This window comes from Theobroma cacao, chromosome 9 (genome assembly GCF_000208745.1).
Source record: "Theobroma cacao cultivar B97-61/B2 chromosome 9, Criollo_cocoa_genome_V2, whole genome shotgun sequence".
NCBI classification, from domain to species: Eukaryota; Viridiplantae; Streptophyta; class Magnoliopsida; order Malvales; family Malvaceae; genus Theobroma; species Theobroma cacao.
The window spans coordinates 38,426,355-38,452,083 of NC_030858.1; the positions used below are offsets into that span (position 1 = coordinate 38,426,355).

General features: G+C 38.7%; 6 protein-coding genes across 6 annotated transcripts; 4 read left to right on the plus strand and 2 right to left on the minus strand.

Annotated features, from left to right (window-relative positions):
* Positions 197 to 9,352, minus strand: LOC18591087 (nardilysin-like). The gene is made up of 19 exons (XM_018128152.1): positions 8,876 to 9,352; positions 8,715 to 8,790; positions 8,564 to 8,610; positions 8,240 to 8,352; positions 7,972 to 8,045; positions 7,667 to 7,762; positions 7,457 to 7,576; positions 6,847 to 7,080; positions 6,309 to 6,457; positions 5,782 to 5,938; positions 5,049 to 5,198; positions 4,318 to 4,697; positions 3,517 to 3,666; positions 3,011 to 3,193; positions 2,238 to 2,441; positions 2,024 to 2,130; positions 1,427 to 1,580; positions 1,124 to 1,245; positions 197 to 703 (listed from the first exon to the last, which is right to left on the minus strand). Exons 1-19 carry the CDS (start codon positions 9,191 to 9,193, stop codon positions 460 to 462), a joined length of 3,078 nt encoding a protein of 1,025 aa, XP_017983641.1. The 5' UTR covers positions 9,194 to 9,352; the 3' UTR covers positions 197 to 459.
* Positions 9,617 to 10,440, plus strand: LOC18591088 (non-specific lipid-transfer protein 1). The gene is made up of 2 exons (XM_007017018.2): positions 9,617 to 10,173; positions 10,261 to 10,440. The coding sequence occupies exons 1-2, from the start codon at positions 9,698 to 9,700 to the stop codon at positions 10,268 to 10,270; spliced, it is 486 nt and encodes a 161-aa protein (XP_007017080.1). The 5' UTR covers positions 9,617 to 9,697; the 3' UTR covers positions 10,271 to 10,440.
* LOC18591089 (non-specific lipid-transfer protein 1) lies at positions 11,350 to 12,157 on the plus strand. The gene is made up of 2 exons (XM_007017019.2): positions 11,350 to 11,780; positions 11,885 to 12,157. Exons 1-2 carry the CDS (start codon positions 11,431 to 11,433, stop codon positions 11,892 to 11,894), a joined length of 360 nt encoding a protein of 119 aa, XP_007017081.1. The 5' UTR covers positions 11,350 to 11,430; the 3' UTR covers positions 11,895 to 12,157.
* Positions 13,427 to 16,694, minus strand: LOC18591090 (transcription factor RF2b). Its single transcript, XM_007017020.2, has 4 exons — positions 15,957 to 16,694; positions 14,802 to 14,934; positions 14,254 to 14,338; positions 13,427 to 14,113 (listed from the first exon to the last, which is right to left on the minus strand). The coding sequence occupies exons 1-4, from the start codon at positions 16,556 to 16,558 to the stop codon at positions 13,746 to 13,748; spliced, it is 1,188 nt and encodes a 395-aa protein (XP_007017082.1). The 5' UTR covers positions 16,559 to 16,694; the 3' UTR covers positions 13,427 to 13,745.
* On the plus strand, positions 17,241 to 18,741 carry LOC18591091 (RING-H2 finger protein ATL74). The gene is made up of 2 exons (XM_018126571.1): positions 17,241 to 17,448; positions 17,749 to 18,741. Exon 2 carries the CDS (start codon positions 17,798 to 17,800, stop codon positions 18,389 to 18,391), a length of 594 nt encoding a protein of 197 aa, XP_017982060.1. The 5' UTR covers positions 17,241 to 17,448; positions 17,749 to 17,797; the 3' UTR covers positions 18,392 to 18,741.
* On the plus strand, positions 23,031 to 25,234 carry LOC18591093 (isoleucine N-monooxygenase 2). Its single transcript, XM_007017023.2, has 2 exons — positions 23,031 to 24,113; positions 24,439 to 25,234. The coding sequence occupies exons 1-2, from the start codon at positions 23,079 to 23,081 to the stop codon at positions 25,075 to 25,077; spliced, it is 1,674 nt and encodes a 557-aa protein (XP_007017085.1). The 5' UTR covers positions 23,031 to 23,078; the 3' UTR covers positions 25,078 to 25,234.

A 25,729-nucleotide genomic window follows, 5' to 3' on the forward strand; every position in this document is an offset into this window, starting at 1 on the left:
GTGGGGTTTGTCCCCATAGCCAAGAACATGGAGACAAACAGCCCCATGTCCATGTGCAATTGCACGAGGATGCGAGATATATGCTTCATCTTCAATCACTTGATTCTTCATTTTAGAAAAAGGTTTTATCAAATACTTGACAACATCTAAATATGTTGATGACACACACAAACTTTGCTATTATGACAACATTAACTACTTTTAGACATCCAATACATTCAATTGATGTATAATAACTAATGTGAAATCCAATTAATGGTCAAAAACCACATTTAAATATAACGTGAATAAATCTATTATGCCAGTATTTTGGTCTGTCACCGACTCTGCATTTCCTCTTGTACGCAGCAGATTAAATGAATGTTGTTGTTTCCCCACTTCCCAGCTCCAAACATGGAAACAAAAATCATTATTACTCTCTTGCTCTAATTCGTCTATTATTTTATGCTACAGCAATGATTAACAAAGGCTTGGATAGTACTTTGATGACACCCTAAAGGCTTCAACGTCTTCGATGACCTGCACGCAATCTTGTTTGCTTTCCGCTTCTTTTAGGTCTGCGTTGCATCCCCAGACACGAACAGCAAGTCTTCGACATTTCGGAGAAGATTGTTGCAAGTACATTTTATACCAGTTCACGATGTCTACCTTCTGGATGCTTCTGAGTTCCTCTGCTTCCCGCTTTGGCAAGTCAAACATGTACCTGAAAGTTAACAACAGATCCATCACAACAAGAAAGTTAACCACAGATCGCATGGAGGAAGAACATCAGTACAGCACAAAGCTCTGAATATCTAACAGCAGCTGTCTTCCAGACAGAAACAAATTGGATTCTTTTCCGATTATGAAATAAATAAATAATATTTCCAACTCAAGAAATCAAATGCAAGAAACATCATCAAAACACGGTGATGAGAATGGCCCAAGTTAGAGCCATCATGGACTGACATGAGCAGCACTTCTCGCCTCAAGGCTGTTTTATAGTTTGTTGTAACACCATAAACAGAATATTTCTACCACATCAACTTCCACTTATTGCTTAGATGTACAATTTTGATGTCCCCACTATCACTAACAATTGGAAATTACATTTAAAACAACCAAAATCATATATAGATAGTACCTATTATCAACAATCTGATTCCAAAAGCGACTGGTTTCATATGAGAGGGATGAATCTTTCTCCAGCAGCTTCGCTGTTAGTCCACTCCTATAACTCTCAAATGACTCATCATCAAGCCCTTCCTGCATTTGCAAATTTAAAAAATAAATAACAAAAACACACCCACACACAGCATTTTGATTAAATAATAATGATACAACTACAGTTACGCATGCAAGGGAAAGTGCCATAGATTCTTGATAGGCTATAAAAGAAAAGCAACTGAACAGAGCAGCATACAATATAACTGACTTAAAAACTCACCAACAACTCTTCCAAGCCATTTATGAAGTTGTCTGCTCTCTCCTGCAAGTACACTGGGCTATACTTGGAAGATTGAATGCAGAAACAAAAGCCATAAACACGATATGTCACTCGTGGACTACATTGAACAACATAACCAAGTTGCTCCTTTGTCCTATATTCCAAATCGAATAAAGAATTAGAGAACTCATTTTAATTACTCAATTTATGGCATTGCCCAAATAAATAAAGGCACAAAATATGAACATGGCATCCAATCATTCAATTCATGCACACACACATCTCTACAAACACATGTCCACCAATGCTTGCAAACATGAATACAGACAGATACTAGTACATAACTAGTGCAATCTGGACACCTACAGATCTCATACAAAACATGAGTGCGGCCTTAAGAGAATCAAGAGAACTTTTCTTTATGGCCAGTTAAAAGATTAAGTGAATGATTATTTCAATCAATCACTTGAGGAAAAATTCACTTAATTTGCCTGTCTTTTGGGTGCTTTTGTGCTTGAAAAATCTCCTGAGACAAGCTTGCAATATAAAGATCATAGATTGGTACAATTTCAAACTTTCATGATTAGAAAAGATCACCTTAGCTGATTATAATGTGGTTCTTCCACAATTTCATCAAAAAGATCTATCAAGGCCTTCAGTTTTACTGCTTCCACCCCTACTTCTGGCTCAATTTGGAAATAAAGCTTCAACGCAAAACCAAATAATGTAATCAATAATAGCATAAAAACATTAATAGAAAAAGAGAATATTTAGCTGATATTTCATAGAGAATTGGACCATCATCAGTTACCTCAAGCACTGAGTTTGTTTCAGACTTATTCTTTACACTGACATCCCTCACAAAGTTGGCACCAGAGGGAAAACATATCACTTGCTCTCTATGCCTCATTGTGACTGGCATCGGTTGTACAGAAAAGTTGCTTTTAAAGATATTTGATATGTCAAGCACTTCTTTTTCTAACAAATTACCATGGCAAAGGCCTTCGATATGTATCTGTACAACATAAGCAGTTAGAAATAAAACTAACTGGGATAAATGTCCATTAAGAAGTAAAGAGAAGAGAAACAACCAGAAAAAGAACCCAACAATTATATTAATTGATTGATGTCCCTAGCAACTGTATGATGAGATATCAAGAAATAGTACCGAAAGAATCAGATTTTGGAATCCATCACTGTGATTCCACAATAATACATCACCGGTGACTCTTCCTTTAATTATATAATTATGTTTTTCTTTGAAATGTTTTGGTTAAGTCCATTCTCATACCTATCATAAAAGAATAATAAGTTATATATATTTATTTTTCAAGCTACAAATAGAAGAGGATATCCCTAACTCTTCTTTGGACAATCACTTCCAAGTTTCAAGGGTGATTTAAGTGTACATAAATGATGCCAAATAAGGACGTTAACAATACTTCATCCAATCTTGAAGTGTTATGATCAACTACAAGAAGGTTCAACAGGATTAAATTGCATGCAATCTGCACATGTCCAGTAATGCAGACACTGATGGAAGAAAACAATTTTTCAAACCCAGATGCCATGTTTTCGTGTTACCTGGGATCGGAGCTCAGGAATAAAGGCCTTCAAATCAGATAGAGAAAGGTCTTTTAGAAAAGCAAGCTTTTCATCAACATCATAGAAACTCTTGCATAAAATCTGCAGTCTCAAGTAGGATGAATGACGGAGAGGCTTCATGTTGGCATTTTTCAAAGTTCTCTCTACATTCTCCTTAATAACCTGTCAGATGCAGTGTCACTTTATCAGACACACCAAGTACCTCAAGAAACTATAAGACTAATTCAATCTTTGCGTGTGTCTGTTGATTGTCAGGTGGTAAGCTAATTGTAGAATTAATTGATAACAACTGTCATCCAGAGTGTAAACAAAAAAATTAATTTACAGTCAATCTTTAAAGTGCCAATCTTAATCAAACTGCAGCTTCCTCAGTTTGCACTTGCTCTTTCCCCAAACACCGACACCCATATTACATGTACATCAAGCACCACGCAATTTGAGGACAGGCAAAGAAAAGGGAAGAAAACATGCTAAATTGTATGTACCTTAAAACGATCGTTGGTTGGTAAAAAAGAGTTTGCGATTGCCAAAACTGTGCACAAGAGAACAGGAAGTTTATCATTGAAACCATAAAGCTTTAGCCCTAACTTGTCACTGTACATTGCCACTGAAGTTTCCAGCTTCGCAACACTGGCCTGCAAATAAAATTCCACTCAGATTCAGATTTTAATAACAAATGCAAGGACAAACTCAGTAACATAAGGTTAGAAACATAATCAAACAAATGATGACTATTGTTAAGAAACTAGCTAAATAGAAGGGGAGGGGGGGAGGGGGGGTAAAGAGATTGTTAATGAGACATTACTTGTCAACTGACATAACTTAGGCAGGTAAGTAAGAGCTTTATCAGCACAAATTACTTGTTAAATTGGTGCTTCGAAGACTGCTTAAAGCAAAAACACAAAGGGCTCAACTTACTATTGACTACCATTAATGATTTTATAGTATTTACTCAAATTCAGGGATCTAAAAGCATGAGTATTTGTTTTTATCAGATATTCTTTCGAACTATAAAATAATGAAATTTCCTGTTTAAGAAATTGAACGGTAAACAATAAACTAAGAGTATGAGTCAACTGTCAACTGAGTCAACGGTAAACAAGAAACTAAGAGTATGAGTCAAGCCCATGCCATAAGGCCAGAAAAATCTTCACTAAAACAAGAATTCATGATTACGAAGTTTAAGAACAAGAAAACATTTAAGGTTCCATTAAACAAGTTGTGCATAAAAGACAAGATCAATTGCTAACAGAAAAGTTCAAAATGATTAATGATAAGAAATTAACCTGATATATAATCTCATTCAGCTCATCCTTAAGAAGGTGAATATAAAGTTCAGTCAACAAACAACTCTTCAAGTTGAGGTATGCTCCTTTCAGATTGATCTGAAAATATGTATTTGCACGAGGAAGTTTGAAAGTACTATCAAGCTTATACCAGAACTTCATCAATGGTTCATCCAAAATGCAAACAGGCAATGATTCGTTTGCAGGATCAATTTGCATATTATCAGCTCGAATGGAGAAATCACACGGAATAAACTCATTCTTCAAAGGCAGATGCAATGAAACATCAATATCTGGGGGGTCTCTCCATAATTCCATCAAAGATGGAGAAATTTCTTCCTCAACATAATGTGATCCAAACCAAGGCTCATACTTGACATCTGCAACAAGAGAGAGTTTAGGCAGCTCAGTTGCTTTCCTATAATTATAATTGTCAATATTACAGGTATAGAAGAAATGATGCACATGTTAGTTAAAAGCAGACTCACCATAACTAAAGAAACACGCTAATGGTGGAAATCTACAATGTAAAAGGAACAATGGAACCAAAACCATCTGTAACTTCTAATTGCAAATGAAAGAAAAAGCTTTATAGCATCAAGTTAATTCATTTGTCTGAGACTCTTAACATAAAAACATACATAATCTTATATTTGACATAGAGGGAAAAAAAATTAAGATAAAATAGAACAGAACAGGGCAATGATTGAAAATTGGAGTTAAAAAGGTACCTTGTGACTTAAAGGACTTGGATACTACATCAATTCTCATGTTTTCAGGAGTGAAGAAACCTAGAATCTTTCTTATCATTTCCTCATCCCAAAACTCAAAGACATAGTCTCCATAAATGACATGTTCTGCTGGATAAACAAGTAAATTTTCTGCAACAAAGAAACACTGGGAATAGTTTGATAGTGAAAAAGCAGAATCATTGCAAAGAAACTCCAGGAAAACCATCAAAATACAAGATTTTAGCATTACCCAACAAATAGCTTTCTTACTCACATATACCAAAATGATGTGAACAGGATTCCCATAATTTCTGACAATGATAAAAAATAATAATTTTGTATTTGCTAACATGTGTTGCTTTACCAATTACTGGGATTTCCCAGAGCCTACCTATCAATCCTAAGCTCTCAAATTTTTCTAGGGATAAAACAATCCCACAACCCAACCAGCAATGCATAGACACTGGTTGTCAGCAACCATGTAAGTGTGAGTTGTTTAACATACACCAGGCATATTAAACACACAATAAATTTCAAGGCATATAACCAGCATATCAACTATTGTCCACCTTCAATTAACAATCAAAATAAAACTTCAAGATCAATTGAAAGTATAGAACAGGTAGGCTCAAGAATTCAAGATAAACCAATGACAGTAATATAAGCAAATTAGTTATATCATAATTTTTCAACGGATTCAAGTTAAAATTTCAAAAAAGAAAAGGAAAACAACCTGCAAGTTCTGAAGCATAGTCATCCTGAGGTTCTTCCTCAGCAAACCGAAAGTCCAAATTTCCCATCTCCTGCAGTTCTTTAAATATCCATTCTTGGGGAGAAAGTAGATGCAATAATTTAAGGTATTGGTAAACATAACCAATAACGTCAAATATCTGAGGAAAAAAAGAGAAGAGATCATTAATAATTCTGGCCAAAAAACCATCAAATCCATGAAGCAACTTCAAATAATAAATGCACATCAAATATAGAAACACAAACACAGCAACAATCACAGTAGTAGAAAAACTGATTAGGCAAAGGTCACCACTAGTATAAGTTATTATAAGCTCAAGCTAGCAGTAACAGCAACAGAATGGGAAGATACAGTGAAGCAACACCCTCCTTGGAATTTGAATTTCTTTTCACACACAGTCCACATGAAACTAGATGCAATACCAGAAAAAATTGAAAACATTACAGAAGAACAGAGAGTTATTTTCTACTGCTTGTTATATGCATAGAAGATGAAACAAGATATACTACCTTTTCCAAACCAGAGTCTGTAAGATGGATGGACATGCTAAAGATATAAGCCACTGAAGATCGCTGCATCCCATCATCCGAAACACCAGCAGATAGAGAGGTTGCCCATCCTTTGGCTTTGAAAAAGTAATGCAGGCTTCCTTTGCCCTCTGAAAAATGTAAAAAAAAAAGGGAAAAAGTTATTACTTTCCAGCTTTAGAACACATGGCCAGCCATGTAAATTGGTCATAATTTCAGCAGCATAAAAAAGTGTAAGTGAATTATTCAACAATAAAGAGAGAAAAGCGGAAAAAATGAAAAGAAATTCAAGGAATAAACATGGAATTTGCAGCCAATTAGAAACACTATTTATAGTACAAAGACCATAGTCAGGTATCAGGAACCACTTATTACACATCAAACATTAGAAATATTCCCATTCTCTTCATGCATGATGAGCTCAACCCCATGCACAAATATGCATCCTTTTCTTTTTATTATTATTATTTCCATGAGCAGCCTCCTACTTAAGCAATAAGATAATGCAGAATTATATTACCATGCCCAAGAAGATGAGCCAAATAAGCTTCCGGTTTCTTCAGATACTCTTGCAAAAGACAAGGCAGTGTCCACCGTAATTCAAGGATATGAACATCCTTAACTGCCTGTAACCTGTAAAGTTTACCAGCTCTCCAGACAGGACCTTCCACCGTAAACTCTGGCCTTCCTAGAGAACCTTGTCTGACGTCCAAAAACAATTCGACAACCCATTGCTGAAGTAAATCCAAAGGCTCTACATCATAAACAAGTATCATCATCATTACTATACCATAAAAAAATGCAAACACAGATTTTAGGTACAAATGACATCATAATTTCTTCCAACTGCCACATAAATAATCACTGCTGAACTTCCTTAAAAAAGTTAGAATTAATGTTTGGATAGGTTATAAACTTAAAGCATAAGGTAAAAAATTGGCTATCTAAACAAGTTAAAAGGGACAAGAAAAATTAAACAAAATTTTGAGTAAAAAAAAGAAAGAGGCAGGAGTTTGGTAAAAGAATATCAGTGACAATAAATGAAGTCCCAAGTTAGGAATTGTTTCCAGCAGGGAGTGATAGAGAAACTCTAACCAGTGGACACAAATCTAGAGTATCACATAACTTACCACCACCAATTACCACTAACTTCATCAGTCCACCATGGTAATAATCTTTGTACAATTCTAGTATTTGTTTGCGTAGATCAATCCCTTTCTCAACAGCATCGACCAGGCTCTTCTTGTTCCCTTCCATTTAAGAAAAAGAAAATACTCATTTTCTTCCCAACAGCGTAAACAAATCAATCAGAGAGAGAATACCAAAGGTGGGAGTCTCACCCCAGGAGAATGTGTTAAAAGGGTGGCCATGTTCAGATGTATGGCACTGCAGTTGCTGAAGGCGGAAACTATCATTTTGCAAAGCCTGGTTAAATTCTACAATCCAATTTTGGTTTAAATTACAGTTCCATTCAGAAATCATAAACATACCATTAGCACATGCAATAAAAAGTATAAACTAAGGGCAACAGAAAATTGAGCTTTATAAAAAATTGGAGAAACAAACAAAAAGAAAAGAGATGGGGGAGTGGGGGCGATGATGTTAAAAGACAGACAGATAGTAGACTCAGATAAGTGATGCACACCTGAATCCACAGCAAGCACCTCTCGTTCCATGGCTTCAAGTTTCACAAGGGGTGAAATAAAAAACTGAGAAAATCTGATAAAGAAAAAAGATCAACATAAGTCTCTCAGCGCTACCATAATTTAGGAAATCAGTACCAAAACAACAACCAAATTATTGCTCCATTAAAAATCTCCACTGCAAAAACCTGAATGCCAAACAATGGAAAGTGAAGAGGAAAAAATTACTTCATTAACTAAAGTTTTGTCCGTTAAAGTTTCAGCATTTACCTTCTTAAAGCACCCTTGAGAAATTCTCTTTCAACTTCAAAATGGTAGCAGCTATGCTCTGCTTCCGTATATGCATTTGATGAGCCACCATGTTTGGATAAGTAACTATCATACTAGCAAACAAAAAGACTCAAAGTGGTAGGCCAAACAATAATTATATCACCAAACTAAAATCAACATACTGCTTAGGTTAACAATTGTTGAAGCAAGCAAAAAAATTGATGGATTAAATGCAGCTATTTCATGTTCAACTAAACCAAAAAAAAGAAAAAAAAAACAGAGAATGTAAGGCAAAATTGATGAACAGAATATGGACGAACAGACCTCGTTTTCATCTGGAAATTCGGTACTTCCCATGAACAGCATGTGTTCTACAAGGAAATAAAGCTTCATGAATATTAGGCACTAGGCAGAAACAAGTCTGTCCCTCTGAGTGACCAAAATGGAAAGAGAAGAAAAGTGAAAGTAGTGAAACCTAGAAAATGAGCAAGACCCTGCGCCTCGGGAGGGTCGGATAAGCTGCCAAATCCTACACACATTGCCGCCGCTGCCTGCAACCAAATTCAAAATCAATCTCATTTCCGGTCCGGTCAATCATTATGAGAAGGTGAAAAAAGAGCAGAGCAGAAGAAAAACCTTTTTAGTCTGAGAGGACTTGTCTTCAATCTGTTTCTCCTCCTCCTCCTCCTCGTCTTCTTCATCTTCATCTTCGTCTTCTTCGTCGTCATCTTCATCTCCATCTTCATCTTCGTCGTCTTCATCTTCTTCAGCTTCAGGCTCACTCTTAACTAGCAAATGGGAATCTTGAGAAAGCCCGTCAGGGTAAATCTGGGGATCGTGAACAAGCAAAGCAACGAGGCCATTGTGGAGCTCGATTACTCTGTAGAGTCGCCGATCGTTTGGAGGCTTAATCACCACGCTGTCTGATGAGTATTTCAATCCGCCCGCAACCATTTTAAATTTTCTTGTTTGAAATTTGGTTGGATTTCTAGTTGATAAAAGGTTTTCAATTCTACATTTCAAGTGTGTGCCGAAGCCGAAGCCAAAGCCGAACCCAAACCCAAAACTATGGCTGTCGCCCTCTAGTCTCTAGTCTTAGGTCGCCCTTTATTGAAACGCAAACGAATAAAAAATATTCCTCTTTGAAACAGATTGTCTAATGTCCATTGTACTTAAGCTTATAGACGGTAAAGGCCTGTCCATGGTCCTACGGCCCAAAGCTCCACGTCCAACCATCACAACATCAACACTTATATTTTTTTTGAGAAGGGTCATCTCATTAACAAATCAAATGCTCGAATACAAATATCAACACTCATTTGTTGTTATTTATGTTCCAAATTCAAATCATTGTTTGCGTATGATGATTGGAGTGCAAGACCATTTTGGATTCTCTCACTTGTGATTCTCAGCTAATCTAATCTCATCTGATCATCAAACGCAAAGAAAAATCTTCTAATGCCAACAATCTTGTTAATGGAAAACTCTTCCTCCCCAACAACCAGAAACTGCCCTGGCCCAACCCATGCACTCTATAAGAAGGCTAGAGCCAGCCCCATTCGTGGATCGCATAACAAATTAAGCGGCAAAAACATGCCAAAGGTGGGGTTGATGCTCTTGCTTGTTTCCATGTTGGTGGCTGCTGTCCCTCGTCATGTCAATGCAGCCATAACATGCGAAGAGGTGACCTACTATCTTATTCCATGCATTGGCTATGGTGTCTTCGGAGGGACAGTGGCTCCAAGTTGCTGCACAGGTATCAAGACTCTGGACGCTGCTGCCAAAACCACGGAAGATCGCAGGGAGAAATGCAACTGCGTTAAGGAAGGTGCCGCCAGAATCCCTGGACTCAACTACACCCGTGTTAATGAGATCCCTGGATTACGTGGAACTACTTGTCCTTACAAGGTCACCCCTGATGTGGATTGCTCAAAGTATGTAGGCTTTCCTTCTCTTCTTGATCTAGTACTGAATTGTTGAGTGACTTTCTTTACTAAATGCATGACCTTTCGCTGCTGCAGGGTGAACTGATCAACTGAGCCTGCAAGAGCTACCAAGGGTGTTCTGTCTTTTATGATGAAGATGAAGTTTCTTGTATCTACAGTAATTTCAGTGTGAAATTTAACAAATAAGATCATGTTTGGCCATATTTACAGTTCAATCTAATAATGAACTTAGTTTCTTTGATCATTGATCAAGAAGTAATTCATATGTCTTCTGCCTACAAATATTACATATATACATATATATATATATATATATATGCATGCATATATATTATTGCATTCTGTTACGTGCCAGTTATGATGTAAGAATACCCAATGGCTTCCTCTGTTAAGAAAGCATAGGAGGAATGCCTCAAGTTCTAAAGTCAAATGAGCTACTGCACCATCCAAACTTCAAACATACATTGATCCTTAACTTTCTTTAATGGCGGGTAAAGTTTCCATTTGTTCATATCTAAATGGCAGAGCAAAAAAGTAAAATAATGTCCCAGAACAAAAAATGAAATATCAGGAATGTTTTTCCAAAGCTCCTCGCATTAGATGTAATCAATACTATACGATCAACAAAATAATTCCAAGGAAGAGAACAAATCTTATCATTAACTTTGCTCTGAGTGCCTAAAAGAATGAGTGCATGGAGGAGGAGAAGGTTTATGAGTTGGGCGGGCACGTTTTAACCAAATATGAAGCTGGGGCGACGCCAATTTCCCATAGATAAGATAAGGTACTGAGGTTGTTTCAGTCATCCCACCTGTTGAGGTTGCGTGATTCTATCACTCACTTGTAAGTTCTAAGCCGCTGCCAGTTCATTGAGCATCCAATTGTCAATGGAGCTCCAAAATCAACTTACGCAAAGCCCTTCTCAACAGGAAGGATGATGACCACTTTGGACTCTCTCACTGACAGTCATCTTAACGGTAGAAAATTCTTCTGATTTGAATTTTCTTTATTGTCCGATTACCGACAATCACGTTAACTGCAATATCATCTGAACTTTAGCCATAATTTTCTGCCATCCATTTTGACTAGGGATACCATAGCTAGATATCTCCTGGACCAACCACTCTTGTCTCTATATAAACGCAATAGCTAGCAAAGTATATACTCATTACAAATCAAAGTTATACATAGCAAAATTTCTTTAAAAAAAGAGTTACTACTATATATAGCAACACAAGTAAAACCATGGCTTGGTCTAAGGTCTTCAAGGTGGCATTCGGGGCGCTGCTGGTTTCCATGTTGGTAGCCGCACCTTATGTTAATGCAACCATATCATGCGAACAGGTGACCAACTGGCTGACCCCGTGTATCACCTACGGGCTCTTTGGGGGCACCGTGCCACCAGGTTGTTGTGAAGGCATTAAAACACTCAATGCTGCATCCAATACCACTGAGGATCGTAGGGCTCAATGCAACTGCGTTAAAGAAGGCGCTGCGAAAATCCCTGGACTCAACTACGACCGTGTTAATGAGCTGCCTGGTAAATGTGGAACTACATGCCCCTACAAGCTCAGTTACGACCTTGATTGCTCCAAGTAAGCCCTCTTTCTCTCTTTATAATCATAAGTAATTCCCAGTGTTACTGTTACACTAACTTCAAGTACTGATTGCATGGTTGTGGATTGTGATTATGCTGCAGAGTAAACTAAGCGTGTGCGTACGTGCAAGGATGTATGTTCTGCACCCACAAACCGAAGATAGAATAACAATTAAGTCTATCTCCTGCTAGACTCATTCCTAATTCTAGACTTGGGAGTTTAATAAACTGAAACTTGTATTGTTGCAGCCGAAAATAATGATATGACGATAGCGTTGCTCATGATAGGGTTCTATGTAATGAACTTCTCATGAATAATAAAGCAAGAAAATACGAGTACTGCTACTGCTACTCTTTTCTTTTGTCCACTGATAATTATTGGTGTTTTATACTTGTTGCACATAATTATTAGCATGGTGATGACTTCTTACTTACACACATAATGAGATCTGCATTAATCTATATTGCTGATGAGGAACCCGGTTGCAGTATGTATAAAAAGTTTATACAATTCTATTATGGGAATGGATCGTGCAGATGGTTGATGGGAATCATTACTTAACTTTACCAGCTAATCTCATGGTGACCAGGTGATCATGAGAATCTAATTAAACATTGCCAGTCAATTGTCAAGATAAGTGATTCTACAGCACAACATGGAAAATAGGAATGGCTTCTGCGAATGCAAACGGAAGTTTCCGAATGGAAAATTAATATACAGTGTAACAAAGACAAGACGATCATTGTAAACAACAAACCGAAGCTGTAATTGGAATTACGTGGAGACACTGTGGTTCTTGGCACGAAAGGCCAATCCATGATAGGACCCTGTCATTTACAGATATATTGTCATGGCACAAGGCATTTCGCTCAAAATGGTAGCCGCCAACTTCTACTTTAGTTGGCTGGCCCCCGTATGAAAAGACTTGATAGATCATCGTTCAACGCTTCATTACAGGCACGATTAATGCATCATCATCTGGTCACTTCCTTTTTTTCATTTTAATTTTCTGCCCTTCATCCTACACTAACGGAAAATATGAAATAGAACCAATCCTACATCATTGTCAGTGAGTCAGTTTATGGACGCAACAGAGCATTATCGTCTTATCATCACAACCTTGAAAGGTGGGACCAACTTGTCAATTGATTAGGCAAATGCACGACTAGAGCTAGAGCTTGCTAAGAAAACTAATTCATTGACTAGGTCTCTTGACTCCTGGGTTGAAAAATCAATTGCCTATCAAGGAGAGAGCGATCAACACTATTTCCTACCCACTTTGGCAATCAATGGCGGTGCATCTCAGGAACCACCAAGCTAGGCGTTCATGAGAAAATGTTGCCAGATTTTCATCAGCCAGGTTAGTCAAAGTGAGTAAATGATTCAGCCCAATGTTAAGCAGAGTCCATACTTTTGCATTTTCCTGTAAGTTTATTGGGGAGAAAGTTTATGATTGCAGCCATGGTTTAAGCTAAATGGAAAGGAAGGCCTCAAAAACGTGGAGAAAGGATGAAAAGGGACAGTGTGAAACAAAGAGAGAACGTCAGAAGCCTCGTGCTAATCATGAATGAATGTTCGGGAACGATTAAACACAGTTAACCAAAGATCTTAACAAATAAGATAAAAAGAAATGGATGTGATCATGGTAGTATCTCATCACTAATGGGAATAGGTTTTCATTCCCATACATATGTTCCATCAAGCCAATAGAACAAAATTTGAACATTGAAGAAAGAACCCTTGAACAACGCATAAAAACCTAATTAAGAAGGTCTCCCTGTTTCTGGGAAAACCCTAAGAATAAACAATCAAGACTTGATCCCACAACCATGAATGGAATAAATAATAAAACAAATGAAGAGTATTTTCTCTAACCGACTGCATGTCAGTCTATTAACAAACGTTACAAACCTATCACACAACAATGAGATAAATAAGTCAGCGAGTCAGAAGCCAATGGTGTCAAAATGTGAAGCTACTTTCACTGGCAGAAATTGATGGCCCTTCAGTTTTCACAAGATTGGATCCTTTACTACTGATGTCTAGCCCCTGTAATCGTCCAAGAGGATCATTTTGCATAATATCTGACAGATGATGTTGATTCATCTGAGGTGGATGGTAAGTTGACATAGTAGATTGAGAACCAGTGAAGCTTGGCAACTGCATGTTCTGGGGGCCGGCAGCTCCTTGTTGTGGTGGAAGTGATAGAAAAGTTGAGGCAGTGTATGGCATTTGGTGCATTCCCAAGCTAAATGACTCCGAGGGGCTCATTATTTCCCCAGTGGCAATCTTAAGCCTCTCAACTTCCTTCTTCAGAGCTTCATTCAGTGCTGTATGATATTGAGAGCACCATAAGTTTTACCAATCATTCAGGCAAAATTGGTGCCGGTTGGCATTATAATATATAGAGTTTCCACAAGTGATAGTATCAGTTCCAGAACAATATAACTAACGGAGGTATGGTGCTTACCATCACGCAACTGAGCTTGTTGCTCCATAGCTTGTAACCGAAGCTTAAGCTCTGTGTTTTCAGTACTCAAGCCAGTTGTATCCCTCTAAATGACCAACAAGAAAAAAACTGTCAAAATAAGCATTACCATGTATATGCTTTTGAATTGAAAGGTCTGGCATGGCAACAATGATATAACATGAAAACCTTGATCCTATGTTTTTTCGACTGTAAGATGCCTGCCTGTATCTTTGCCTACTTAAAAGCCCATTATTGACGGTAAAGATAATTAAAAAAAACACACATCACAGCATTCCATACCCAAGATGACCATCAGCTTTAGGAGTTATGCCAGTATCTTAACTTCAATAAAATGTGCAAGAGTAGACATTATGCAAAATCAATGAGATCGGAAGTAAAAAAGTCTACAATCAAAACATAACTTGGCAATGTAAAACAGCCCTTTTATGTGATAAAGAGTACCACTGTGGCGTAAATAAAGTGGAGATTGTTTCTTCAGAACTAAGGTCCGTAAATGATTGCGAAACTCAAAATCTACAAAGACAAACCTGAAATAATGTTAGCTGAGCAGAAAGAGTGGTTGCTTCTGTTTGAAGGGTCTGAACTTTACGCTCTAGTTCTAGAATATAGCGGGCCTTCCTCTCTTTTGAGCGAGCCGCTGACTGCCGATTTGCCAGTATTCTATCATTAGAAAGAAGCATTGTCACAAGCATAATCCTAAAAGAAAAACAAATTCCTGAAAAATGGAAATCAAAGCTAAACTTCCCAAATTATACAAGAGCAACTTGCAAACCTATGATTAGATGAATTTACAATCAATAAACTAACCTAAAACGCTTAGACTTGAAAACAATAGGATTATCTCAATGGGAGCTATAATGAGGAACAATTAAAAGCGCTACCACTTCATCGAGGAGAACTCTTTAAGAAAAGTAATATGAGAAGGAAACAGGGCAGTTTGTAATGTTAATAAATTTGGTGCACAATTTGACAGAGTACGATTTTCATCAATGTATTGGTCATCTAAGCACTTGCAAGGAAGAAAGGGTTGAAAAGAATCACTATAAACTAAAACAAAAAAATGGTATGCCTTCTCTCTGAAATATAGGAAAATGGAACAACCACTTGTGACTAATTCATACGAGATTGAAGGAAATTCCAATTAGAAATCAATATATATTGAGATCTAGACAAGAAATTCATAAGTGAACTAAAGACTTGACATGACAAGCACTGTATTCAGATCTTAATTCAGGAGTTGACAACAAGGATGTTAATTAGATTTACTCGAGTAGTTTGTTCAATCAACTTAAAGTGAACTAAGCCATTACTACTTGTAAAAAGAATTTTTCTTTTTGAAAAAAAAAGATGAATAATAATCTTATATAAAAGAGCAAACTTGATAATAAAAGTAATGGCTTTAAGTTTGTTTTGGTTCCATGAAAATTGGGCCAAATTTGAAAACAAAAAAAATCCTTTTTTTTTCTCTTGGTTTCCAAAGATCATGTCAACATGCTAGCATTCAATTTAGTCCCAAGGACATTTTGCTTAGGAATTATGTCAACAACATTGAGGTTGCTGATCTGGTTTTCTTGGAAAAGCAAAAGAAACAATTTGTAATCACCTTAACATTTCTTGCAAAATCAATCTTTTCTTAAAAACAAAAAACTGAAAATTGTTTAGAGGAAACTTAAAGAAGGAACCTTTTAGCACGCTTGGGATCAAGGTTCCAGAGTTCGGCCAGCTTATCAGGAGGCATAGCTTTCTTGGCCTCCATTACCTCTCCGTAAGCGCTACCGTCCACCGAATTACTATGCCTGTGTCTAGGCCGAGAAGACGTCGCAGTGGTGGATGACGACGTCAGCTTCTCCCCCTCACTATGATCCGTACAGTTGGTGCGTCCATTTGTAGCTTCGGAGGAGTTGAGCTTGTCCACGTCAATGTAGGTGGAGAAAAGATCATCCTCGGATCCCATCTCCTCGAAGCTGGCGGTGGACGATCCTCCCCCGGCGTTGATCGGATCCGAGGGCGGAGAGAGATCCATCATCATGATGGACATGTCGTCAGGCAAGCGGAAGCTCATCTCCGAGTGGGCCCTCCTGTGGTGCCCCCCACCTCCTCTCATGAATGCACTGCTGCTGCTGCTATTGCTAGGATTATTGTTGTTGCTGCTTTTGTTGTTGTGGTTGCTGCTGCTGCTGCTTCCAAACATCGCCGTTGCATTTGGTTGCGGACCCGACATTCTCGTGATCGAACTGGAATTGAAGTTGGGGCCGGGTTTCGCTTGCGGATCTTGGATTTCCATCACCACCGCGATTCTTCTTTTTCTTCTTCTTCTTCTTCTCTCATTGAACCACCATCATAGAAATAGAAACAAAATAAAAAGAAATAAAAATGGCAGTTTCTATAACCGTGTAAAATGGCCTCTCTTTCTTTTTCTTTTTACTCTATTTTTTCCATTACAATGAAAGAATTTCTTTACCTTTTATCAATAATAATAACAATAATAATAGTAATAATAATGTAAAAAATCCAATCATCCTACTAACTAAACCACGTGTGCCCACTGTTGAATGTCCATGTTAACACACAACCCATAGATGCTTTAGGTCCAATAACTTTCCACGCGCAAATAGGTTAAAGGCCCATGAGGGAATGAGCCCTGAGCCCCTGACCACGATGCACACAGGCGTTGAACAGAGTCCAGCGAGAAGGCCTCTCAAATGGGTCAGGATTTGCAATTATCATAGGATGGGAAGGGAATAGAAGGGGAGGGTAATTAGCTTTAAAGCATGTTGCCGTCACTTTCATTCTTAATCAAAATGAAAATTGGGTTGGGGAAAAAGAGTAAAAAGCAAAGCATGAACGTCCAAAATCATTATTGTGTTGGTGGGATCAAACATTTCTGTCACTAGAGTCTCAGCCAAAATCATGAAGAATTGAAGCCATGGCCATTAGCTCGAGAAGAATAAAAAAAGGCCCACCAAACTCACAAATCTAACATTCGTGACCACCCCAAAAATATCTACTTCATCTTTATCCCTCTTTCTAGATATATATCTTCTCATTGCTGCTATCTAACATGCTACTGCCAGCCTTAATTTAGAGATGTTGAACTTTTCCTACCCTTGAGCATCTTTCAAGTATGGTAGGAGGGCGAGAAGAGCGTTCATGGACAGGGACCATTAATATCAGGTAAGTAAGGAAATCTCTTCTTTCTTATTATCTTTGAGAAAGTCATTGAATATGGCAAATGAGGACCATTTTCGTTCAGTTGGCTGGATTCCTGTATTCTCTGGTCCCAAATTAAGATAATTATCATTCCTAGGCACCCTTTTATCTATTCCTTGGTGACCAAGCAGATACTCCAGTTTCCATGGTTTTATCTGGTTGGAATATGAGCCAGCATATCTGTAGCCTAAAAGATCTTCAGCTACCTTAACCCAAACATTAAGGGAAAAAAAAATCAGAATTGAAAATCCCCGTTTCCCGCAGTTTCCAAGTTTGGCTGCAAGTTGCAAGTCGGAGTTCTTTATAGCAAGCCATGGTGACTCCTCAATACCGCCCACATCGGCTGTTCCTAGACATGGAAACCGCGATGCCGCCAATCAGCTTAAACAGTACTATTGGCTCCTACACCAGTGAGGCCAATTTTGACAACAACATGGTCATAGTCCTAGCAGCTTTGCTCTGTGCATTGATTTGTGCTCTCGGGTTGAATTCAGCTGTCCGTTGTGCTCTAAGATGTGGCTACAGTTTTGGTTTTGGGACCCCGGAGCAGACCCCAGCACGCCAGCTGGCTTCTACTACAGGCGTCAAGAAGAGTGCATTGAGCCAGATTCCAGTGGTAGCATTTGGATCGGGGCTAAATCTTACCGTGACAGATTGTCCAATTTGCCTTGGAGAGTTTGCAGAAGGCGAGAAGGTCAGAATTCTCCCCAAGTGCAGCCACGGTTTTCATGCTAGGTGTATAGACACATGGCTGTTGTCAAACTCGTCGTGTCCATTGTGCCGGCAGGCCTTGCTCGATAATACAACAAGCTGCAATGCAGAAGAGGTGAATTTCATAGTCGGGTTGCCTGAAAATGGGGCAAGCAGTGGACAACCTAGCTTGGGGGAGGGGGAGCGACATCAATGAGGTGACTGTAGCTTGATTGATCGCAGAAAAATATCTAGCTAGGAGGAGCTTCTGTTATGCTCTCGGAAACTTTTGTATTCTTCTGTCGGGTGAAAAAGAGAAAAGCTCCCGTGCCCACATCCCTCTCTCCTGTACTTTTCCATTTGCTTCTTACGAAGGAGTATACAGCTCTAAAACTGGTAAAATAATAGCACTAGTTAGCAAATTTGGTTTACACATCACCTTTAAGACAATTTGGAAATATTAGTATTAGTTATTAATGTAGGATTAGACCGGTCTAGTGAAGAGATGTACGTAAAGTTTAATCTAATAATGATACTATTTGACGAGGATTACTGATTATGCTTTTAGACCAATCCCTCGTGTTTCGACAACTCATCCTTAAAATCCTATAAATGCTTGTTATCTATTTTGGGAGGGGGCTTCACTCATTGAAAAAGGAAGGTTGGAGGAAGCCTTGGATAACTGGAGTAAGAATGTTGGAATTTCCATTCTATTCTTTGTTTATCAAGTCTTTTGGCTCTAGTCATCACACATAAATTCGCAGTTGGTTTTGATGTTTACACATAAATTTTCTTTCCTCGTAGTTTCCAATGTTTTCCATGTTTTTCCAATTGAGGTCAATGTGGCTATCGTTTCCTCAGCATAATTTTTTTTTTAAGTCCTCTCTGCCGGCCATAGTCGAGTATATGTGCTCAACATTTAGTTGGGTTAACCATCTTGCGTAATGTTGCATAGACCCAATTTAGTTTCTGTGTAGTGTGTTAACCCAAGCCAAAGTATCTATAGGTCAACTATCTACAAAACCTCGCCAAAAAGAGTTTTATTCTCGTTGGGTTTTCGATTCCAAAATTGGAGCTGTTATTCACATTGGATTCAAAGTTAAACAGAGAGCAGAAGCCAGAGTACCCTGTAATTTACAAATTGGCAGTAGGTTCTATAGAGAAATAGAAAATTTCTCCTTATTTTACCAGCATCCTAAGGAGGTATTTCGTTTTTGTCTTTATATATATATATATATAGATATAGATATAGATAGATAGATAAAAGGAGGGTTCAATAGAATATGAATGGCAACCACAGACTCAAGGGTTCTTTGAGATGTACAGAAGATGCTGACGACTTTTCTTTTGAATGGCAACGGCAGACTTTGAATATTTATGACTCGGGTTCTTTTTTGATGCAACCACCCGGGGGATCTGGGCATTTATGGGGTAGGCTTGTACCGTGTGGCTACTCCATAGTTATGTTCAGTTGCTAGGGAGGTGTTGACTTGGAAGGTCGTGTACAGTTTACGACTCTGCTAACCTAAATTGTTAAGAGGGTGGCGGGTTTTGCTTTTGTTTGTCTTTTGGAAAGGTATAGGAAGGGCTCTGTTGTTTTTCTGGGAAGAGTATCGTAGGCTTTGTGTGTTTGTGATCTCTTTGTTTACAGCCCTTGGGGACTGGTTATGTGATGATTAAGGTCTGTTACCCCCAAATAGGCGAGTAACAGACTTTAATCAAGCATGTACTTCTCCCAGAGGTGATCCTTTGGTACCCTCTGCTTCGAAATGAACAACAACTTTCAAAAAAAAAATGTGAAATTTATAGCATCACAAAAGTAAAGCATCCTATTACTGATCCCTCACTGAATGGGTTGAAAGAATTGCGAAACCAGCAACAACATAAAGATTAAAAGAGCAAAACGAATTAGTGCAATTTTGGCAAAATATTCATTATCATAATATATGTGATTGGAATAAAACTTGGGAACTCTATAAGGGGAGGTGGTGATGAGTAGGAGTGTAAGGGGAATAGGCGGATGAGCTTGCGACAAAAGATGGGGCGGCACTAGTAGCATGAGCCCTGGTTGGAGTCCTTGGTTTTGCGGGGCTTCTTGATCTTGGCATCATGGCACTGCGCCCATATGCTCTCTCCCCGCTCCTCCGAGGCCCTTTCTCTGCCCACTTGAGCTCTGCTTGCTTCACGCTACTTGGATACCTCGAACAACAACCCATCTTTCCTGCTCTTTTTATGTACCTATTCAATCAACCATAAACATCAACAGGCACATTTTCTTATTATTAGCGAATCGGGCAAAGCAACGTTCCAATACTTACTGATCATAACTGATGGAAAATTAAATGGCTTGGGCTTGGGGTAAGTTACCTTTGGCTGAATCTCCTCCCCAGACAGAGAATGCACTTTCTACCCTCTGTCATTTCTCCCATGCCCATACATACGCATTGCCTACAATAAACCCTTCCACAAACCTGCAAAAGCATACTAGTATCACTTGGTGGACGTGACAACTAACTGATGATGAACGTGATCTTAGTTGACGTGTTTTTCATGGCAGCATAAACTGATTAAGCATCAGCTTTCAGCCATATAGTGTTTTAGTTAGAATATATGGATTCATTTAAAAGCAAAATCTGTGGTCTGTGTTTAGAATGCGTGTTGTTGTTGTTGTAAACATTTGTAAATTGTTCTCAGCTATAGGTTTGGATAAATCAAATTAAATAGCAACACAGTATCTCATTTGATTAGTTTAATTAGCACATACCAGGCATCGATGTCGGAAGATGTATATAGAAGTAGTGCAGATGGTGCATATATTGGAGTGAGGAATCCCAGGCCGGCGCCTTTGCCCTCTTTCTGGATAGTTAGACGCCATGCTTATAACGCTTTCATCATCGTAGGCCATGCTTCTCTCCACGCCATGCCTAAACTCTGCCAGACCTCTTGGACTAGTTGCATGGATACGGTGACTTTGATCATCAGTACCATACCGATGACCATCCCATGCATGCATGTTTTCACCATCATGATGACGGTGGTGATGATGATGATGATGGTGACCCATGTCTATGTGTGAATCAAAGTTGTCATCTTCATAGCCACGTTCAAGATAATGCTTATGGTGATAATGGCTGTGATCTTCGGTCGCTCGCAGGCCTCTGTTGAAATCAAGGCTGGGTTTGGTCAAGGGCGATGCTTGTTTTGGATTTTTGGCTTCTTGAAGGGGTTCCACGCTGGTAGATTTCTTCTTCTCGGAAGCGTTTGCCTTTGGCTTCATATCTGCAAGGTCTTGGAAAGTGAGATTAACGGAGTCATCTGGGATTCCCAGATACATTTCTTCAAGCTCCATCCTGGCCTTTGCCAAAGTTTCCAAGTCCCCCATGAGTCTGCTGATGAATCGTTTTGCTTCCTCGGAGACAGTTGGAGAGAGGCTTGTGGGAGAATGAATTGCTAGAAATTAAGAAGGTTAAAAGGGTGTTCATTGGAAATGGAGATGATTATAATATAATGCAAAATATGCTAGCTAGGCCGGACTTGACGATGTCCTCCATCCTCATTTGATAATGATTTTGGAGTTGGAATCAATGTAACATGTACATATATTCACCTAATTCCCACCATAAATCCTACTTCCATTCGGCTGGATATGGTGACAGACAAAGATTCATTGCAACTTGACCCACAATTAACCTGAAATATATAACCATGTCGGATGGATTGTTTATATCAACCCGACCAGAAATAGGACAAAAATCTCCGCCGGACCATTTAAATACAGTGGCAATAGTAACCATGTCAAACCCTATATTTGTCGGACATGGTGGTTAGAATCGATGATTAAGTGAATACTAAGGCAAACCTGTCACATTAATCAGCGTGTAAGATGATCATATGCTACATATTAAACAAATGCACTTGTTTGACAAGGAACCATCTCGTCTTACGATTTCGATCTTGGTCTATGTTCACCTTACACTTGTACTCAAGGAAATTGTGTATTCGTACAAAACAATTTATATACATAACAAAAAATTCAAATTTTTTCTCAAACAAAAAGATTCGAAAATTCGTATATTTTCATATGAAAACAAAAAAATTATTCAATAAAATTAAAATCGTATCTTAATTGATCGAATATTTTTCTATTAAAAACAAAAAATAAAAAAAAATAAGAAAGTAAGTTCTTATTACGTAACTTTCCCGTTATGAAAACATAATGAAAGCAAACCTATCATCATTAAAAAGCAAAGGTTGAAAAGCTAATTAAATTTTTCTTTTTGGAAAAGTAGATAAATAATTAAATTTATTGCACGTGGTGGTGCACCTAAATTTTTTCTTTCCAATTTAAGGGCTGTGTTATTGTAATTAGTACGTATGACTACTTACTCACATCTATGCATTTACCTCATGTAATTGTAATTTAATAAACTTTTGAAATAAACAAGATTATCCTCCCCAAGGCTTTCTCCTAGTAGTTTACAAGAAACATTAACGTTTGCTAATAACTCCACCTGCGGTTCTACAATTTTAGTGATGTGCATTTAATTTGTTAGGAGTACGAGGAGAAGGGAGGAATCAGGATGTCAGGTATCAATTAATTTGGACCAATTACTTCAAAGCATTTGGCAAAGGAACAAGTCATCATCATCAAAATGGGAGCAATGCATGTTGAATATGAGTTGTGTTGCGGATAAGGATAAATGGAAAGAGAGTAATGTCAGTCGAACAAGTCCTTCCTATTTTCCACTCCTGGCATGAAATGTATGGCAAATTATTAACTCACTTTAATTCTCTCTGTTCTGGAGTGACAAAACGATTCTCATCACTCATCACTCGGTGGATTCCTCCTCTATAAACTGACACTTCATTAAGCTTCAGATAATGTACCAGAACAGATACAGTACATGATAAGGATAAGATTGATGTTCTCTTTAGCCATGGCGAACGCCAATTCCTCCCTCCACGGCGCTCTCGAGGGTGTGTCCTCCACTTCTTTTGCTACTTTGCTCAGCTTCTCCTCCACCCTTGTTGTCATGGCTTTCGCCTTGTGTTGCTTCTTCAAATTCCGATTGGCAGGCACTGAGAAGGCGAAACAACCTCCTCTCCCACCTCTCCTGCTGAAACCTTGGCCTGTCGTGGGAAACCTCCCTGAAATGGTCAAAAACAAGCCCACGTTTCGATGGTTACATGAGCTCATGAAACAAGTGGATGCTGGCATTGCTTGTATCCGCTTTGGGAATGTGCATGTCATTCCTGTCACCTGTCCAGAAATCAGTCGTGAATTCCTGAAAAAACAGGACGCTGTTTTTGCATCAAGACCCATTAGCATGTCCACAGACGTCACCACCAAAGGCTTTTTAACAACAGCTCTCGTGCCCTTAGGAGATCAATGGAAAAAAATGAAGAAAGTTATGGTCACTGATTTGCTTTCCCCAACGAAACATCGGTGGCTTCATGAAAAAAGAGCAGAAGAAGCCGATAACCTTGTGCGTTACGTGTATAACCAATGCAAGACTTTAGATAAAGGCCGCCTGGTGAACGTAAGGGTGGCTGCACAACAATATTGCGGCAATCTGCCGAGGAAGCTGCTTTTTAACAGGAGGTACTTTGGGGAGGGTAAGGAAGATGGAGGACCAGGGTTTGAGGAAGAAGAGCACGTCGGCGCCCTTTTCACTATTCTTAGTTATCTTTATTCGTTTTGCATATCTGATTACATTCCATGCTTGAGAGGGCTTGATCTGGATGGCCATGAAAAAATTATGGACGAGGCTCTTCAGGTTGTTGGAAAATACCATGATCCCATAATCGAAGAGAGGATTCAGCAGTGGAAAAATGGCGACAAGGAGGATGAGGAGGACTTGCTTGATATCTTGATTACTTTGAGAGATGAGCATGGCAAGCCTTTACTGACAATGGAAGAGATCAAGGCTCAAATTACTGTAAGCCTCTCTCAATATACTCTCTCGCTCACGCTCGCATGCATGCACATAAATCTAATTGGCACGGTTCTTAAAATAATAGTAATGTTGAGATAAAATGTATGGAATAAATCTTAATGCATGCATGGGATGGGATGGGATATATTACCAGTAGACAGTAGTGTTCATGCATATGCCTCAAAATTGCAGTTTTTGGTTCTTTTGAATGGAGTTAACCTATGGGTTCTCCTTTTAATGAAAATTATTATCTTTCAAAAAAAAGACAGTAGTGTTCATGCAAGAGATACAAACTTTTCATCCATTATGTCTTGTGTTAATTTTGTAGGAATTCATGATTGCTACGGTAGATAATCCGTCCAACGCTGTAGAATGGGCACTTGCTGAGATGCTAAACCAACCCGAGATACTTGAGAAAGCCACACAAGAAATAGAACAAGTTGTTGGAAGGGGGAGACTGGTCCAAGAATCTGATTTTGCCAAGCTCAACTATGTCAAGGCATGCGCCAGAGAAGCCTTCAGGCTCCACCCAATAGCACCTTTCAATGTTCCGCACGTGTCCGTGGCGGATACAACCGTTGCCGACTACTTTATCCCAAAAGGGAGTCATCTGCTCCTTAGCCGGACAGGGCTGGGTCGGAATCCTAAAGTTTGGGATGAGCCACTCAAGTACAAGCCAGAGCGCCACCTCAAGGCTGATCATGGAACTCCACTGTCGCTGACTGAGACAGATCTGCGCTTCATCTCCTTCAGCACTGGCATGCGTGGCTGCAAGGGAGTCTTGCTCGGGACTTCCATGACTGTCATGCTGTTTGCTAGGCTGCTGCAGTGTTTCACATGGAGCATCCCACCTGACCAGCAAGGGCAAGCCATCAATCTAACCGAGGCAAAGGAAAATCTCTTTCTTGGCAAACCGCTGGTTGCGGTTGCAAGCCCCAGGCTTCCCTCTAATGTCTATCCCGCTTAATTCAAGTACTGAAAATACTCCATAACCATACCCATATCATACGGGATGTTGTTGCGTAGCACTAGCATGCAACTATTTTATATATATACTGTCTGTCAACCTTGAGTTTCAGTACTTTGGATGGAATGTCAATCAAACCCTTTCAAATTAATTAACATGCTAAACTCCTTAATTAACTTGTGTTATTTTCAATCATGGGTCCGTATTTCATTTATTTATTGTTAATTAAGCCAAGAAAAAAAGAGCAAACATTGGTAAGCAACATCAGCGTACGTTGCTCATATGTATGTATTAATAATATCTGTCCTACTACCAATCCAGCTATCATCACCACTACGTAACAGTCAGTTTTCACCACCCTCACCTTACAGCAGACGTTACGTTTTAATTCTCAGCTCTCATTGTCCCTCAATGCAACGACATTTCAACATTACAATCAAACAGTCCAAGTATGATAGCAGGTGAATGCACCTATACCTCTATGTTTTCAAGACACATACTGTGCCTATACATATATGGTTAATTTTGTATTTGAATTATATCATAAATGCACCAAGATGCCATGCATGCCAACACCATTTTAATAGGGTTAAAAGTAAGAAAATGAAAGAAATAAAAACCTAATTAAAGCAGTTCCGTATATTAAGCTATC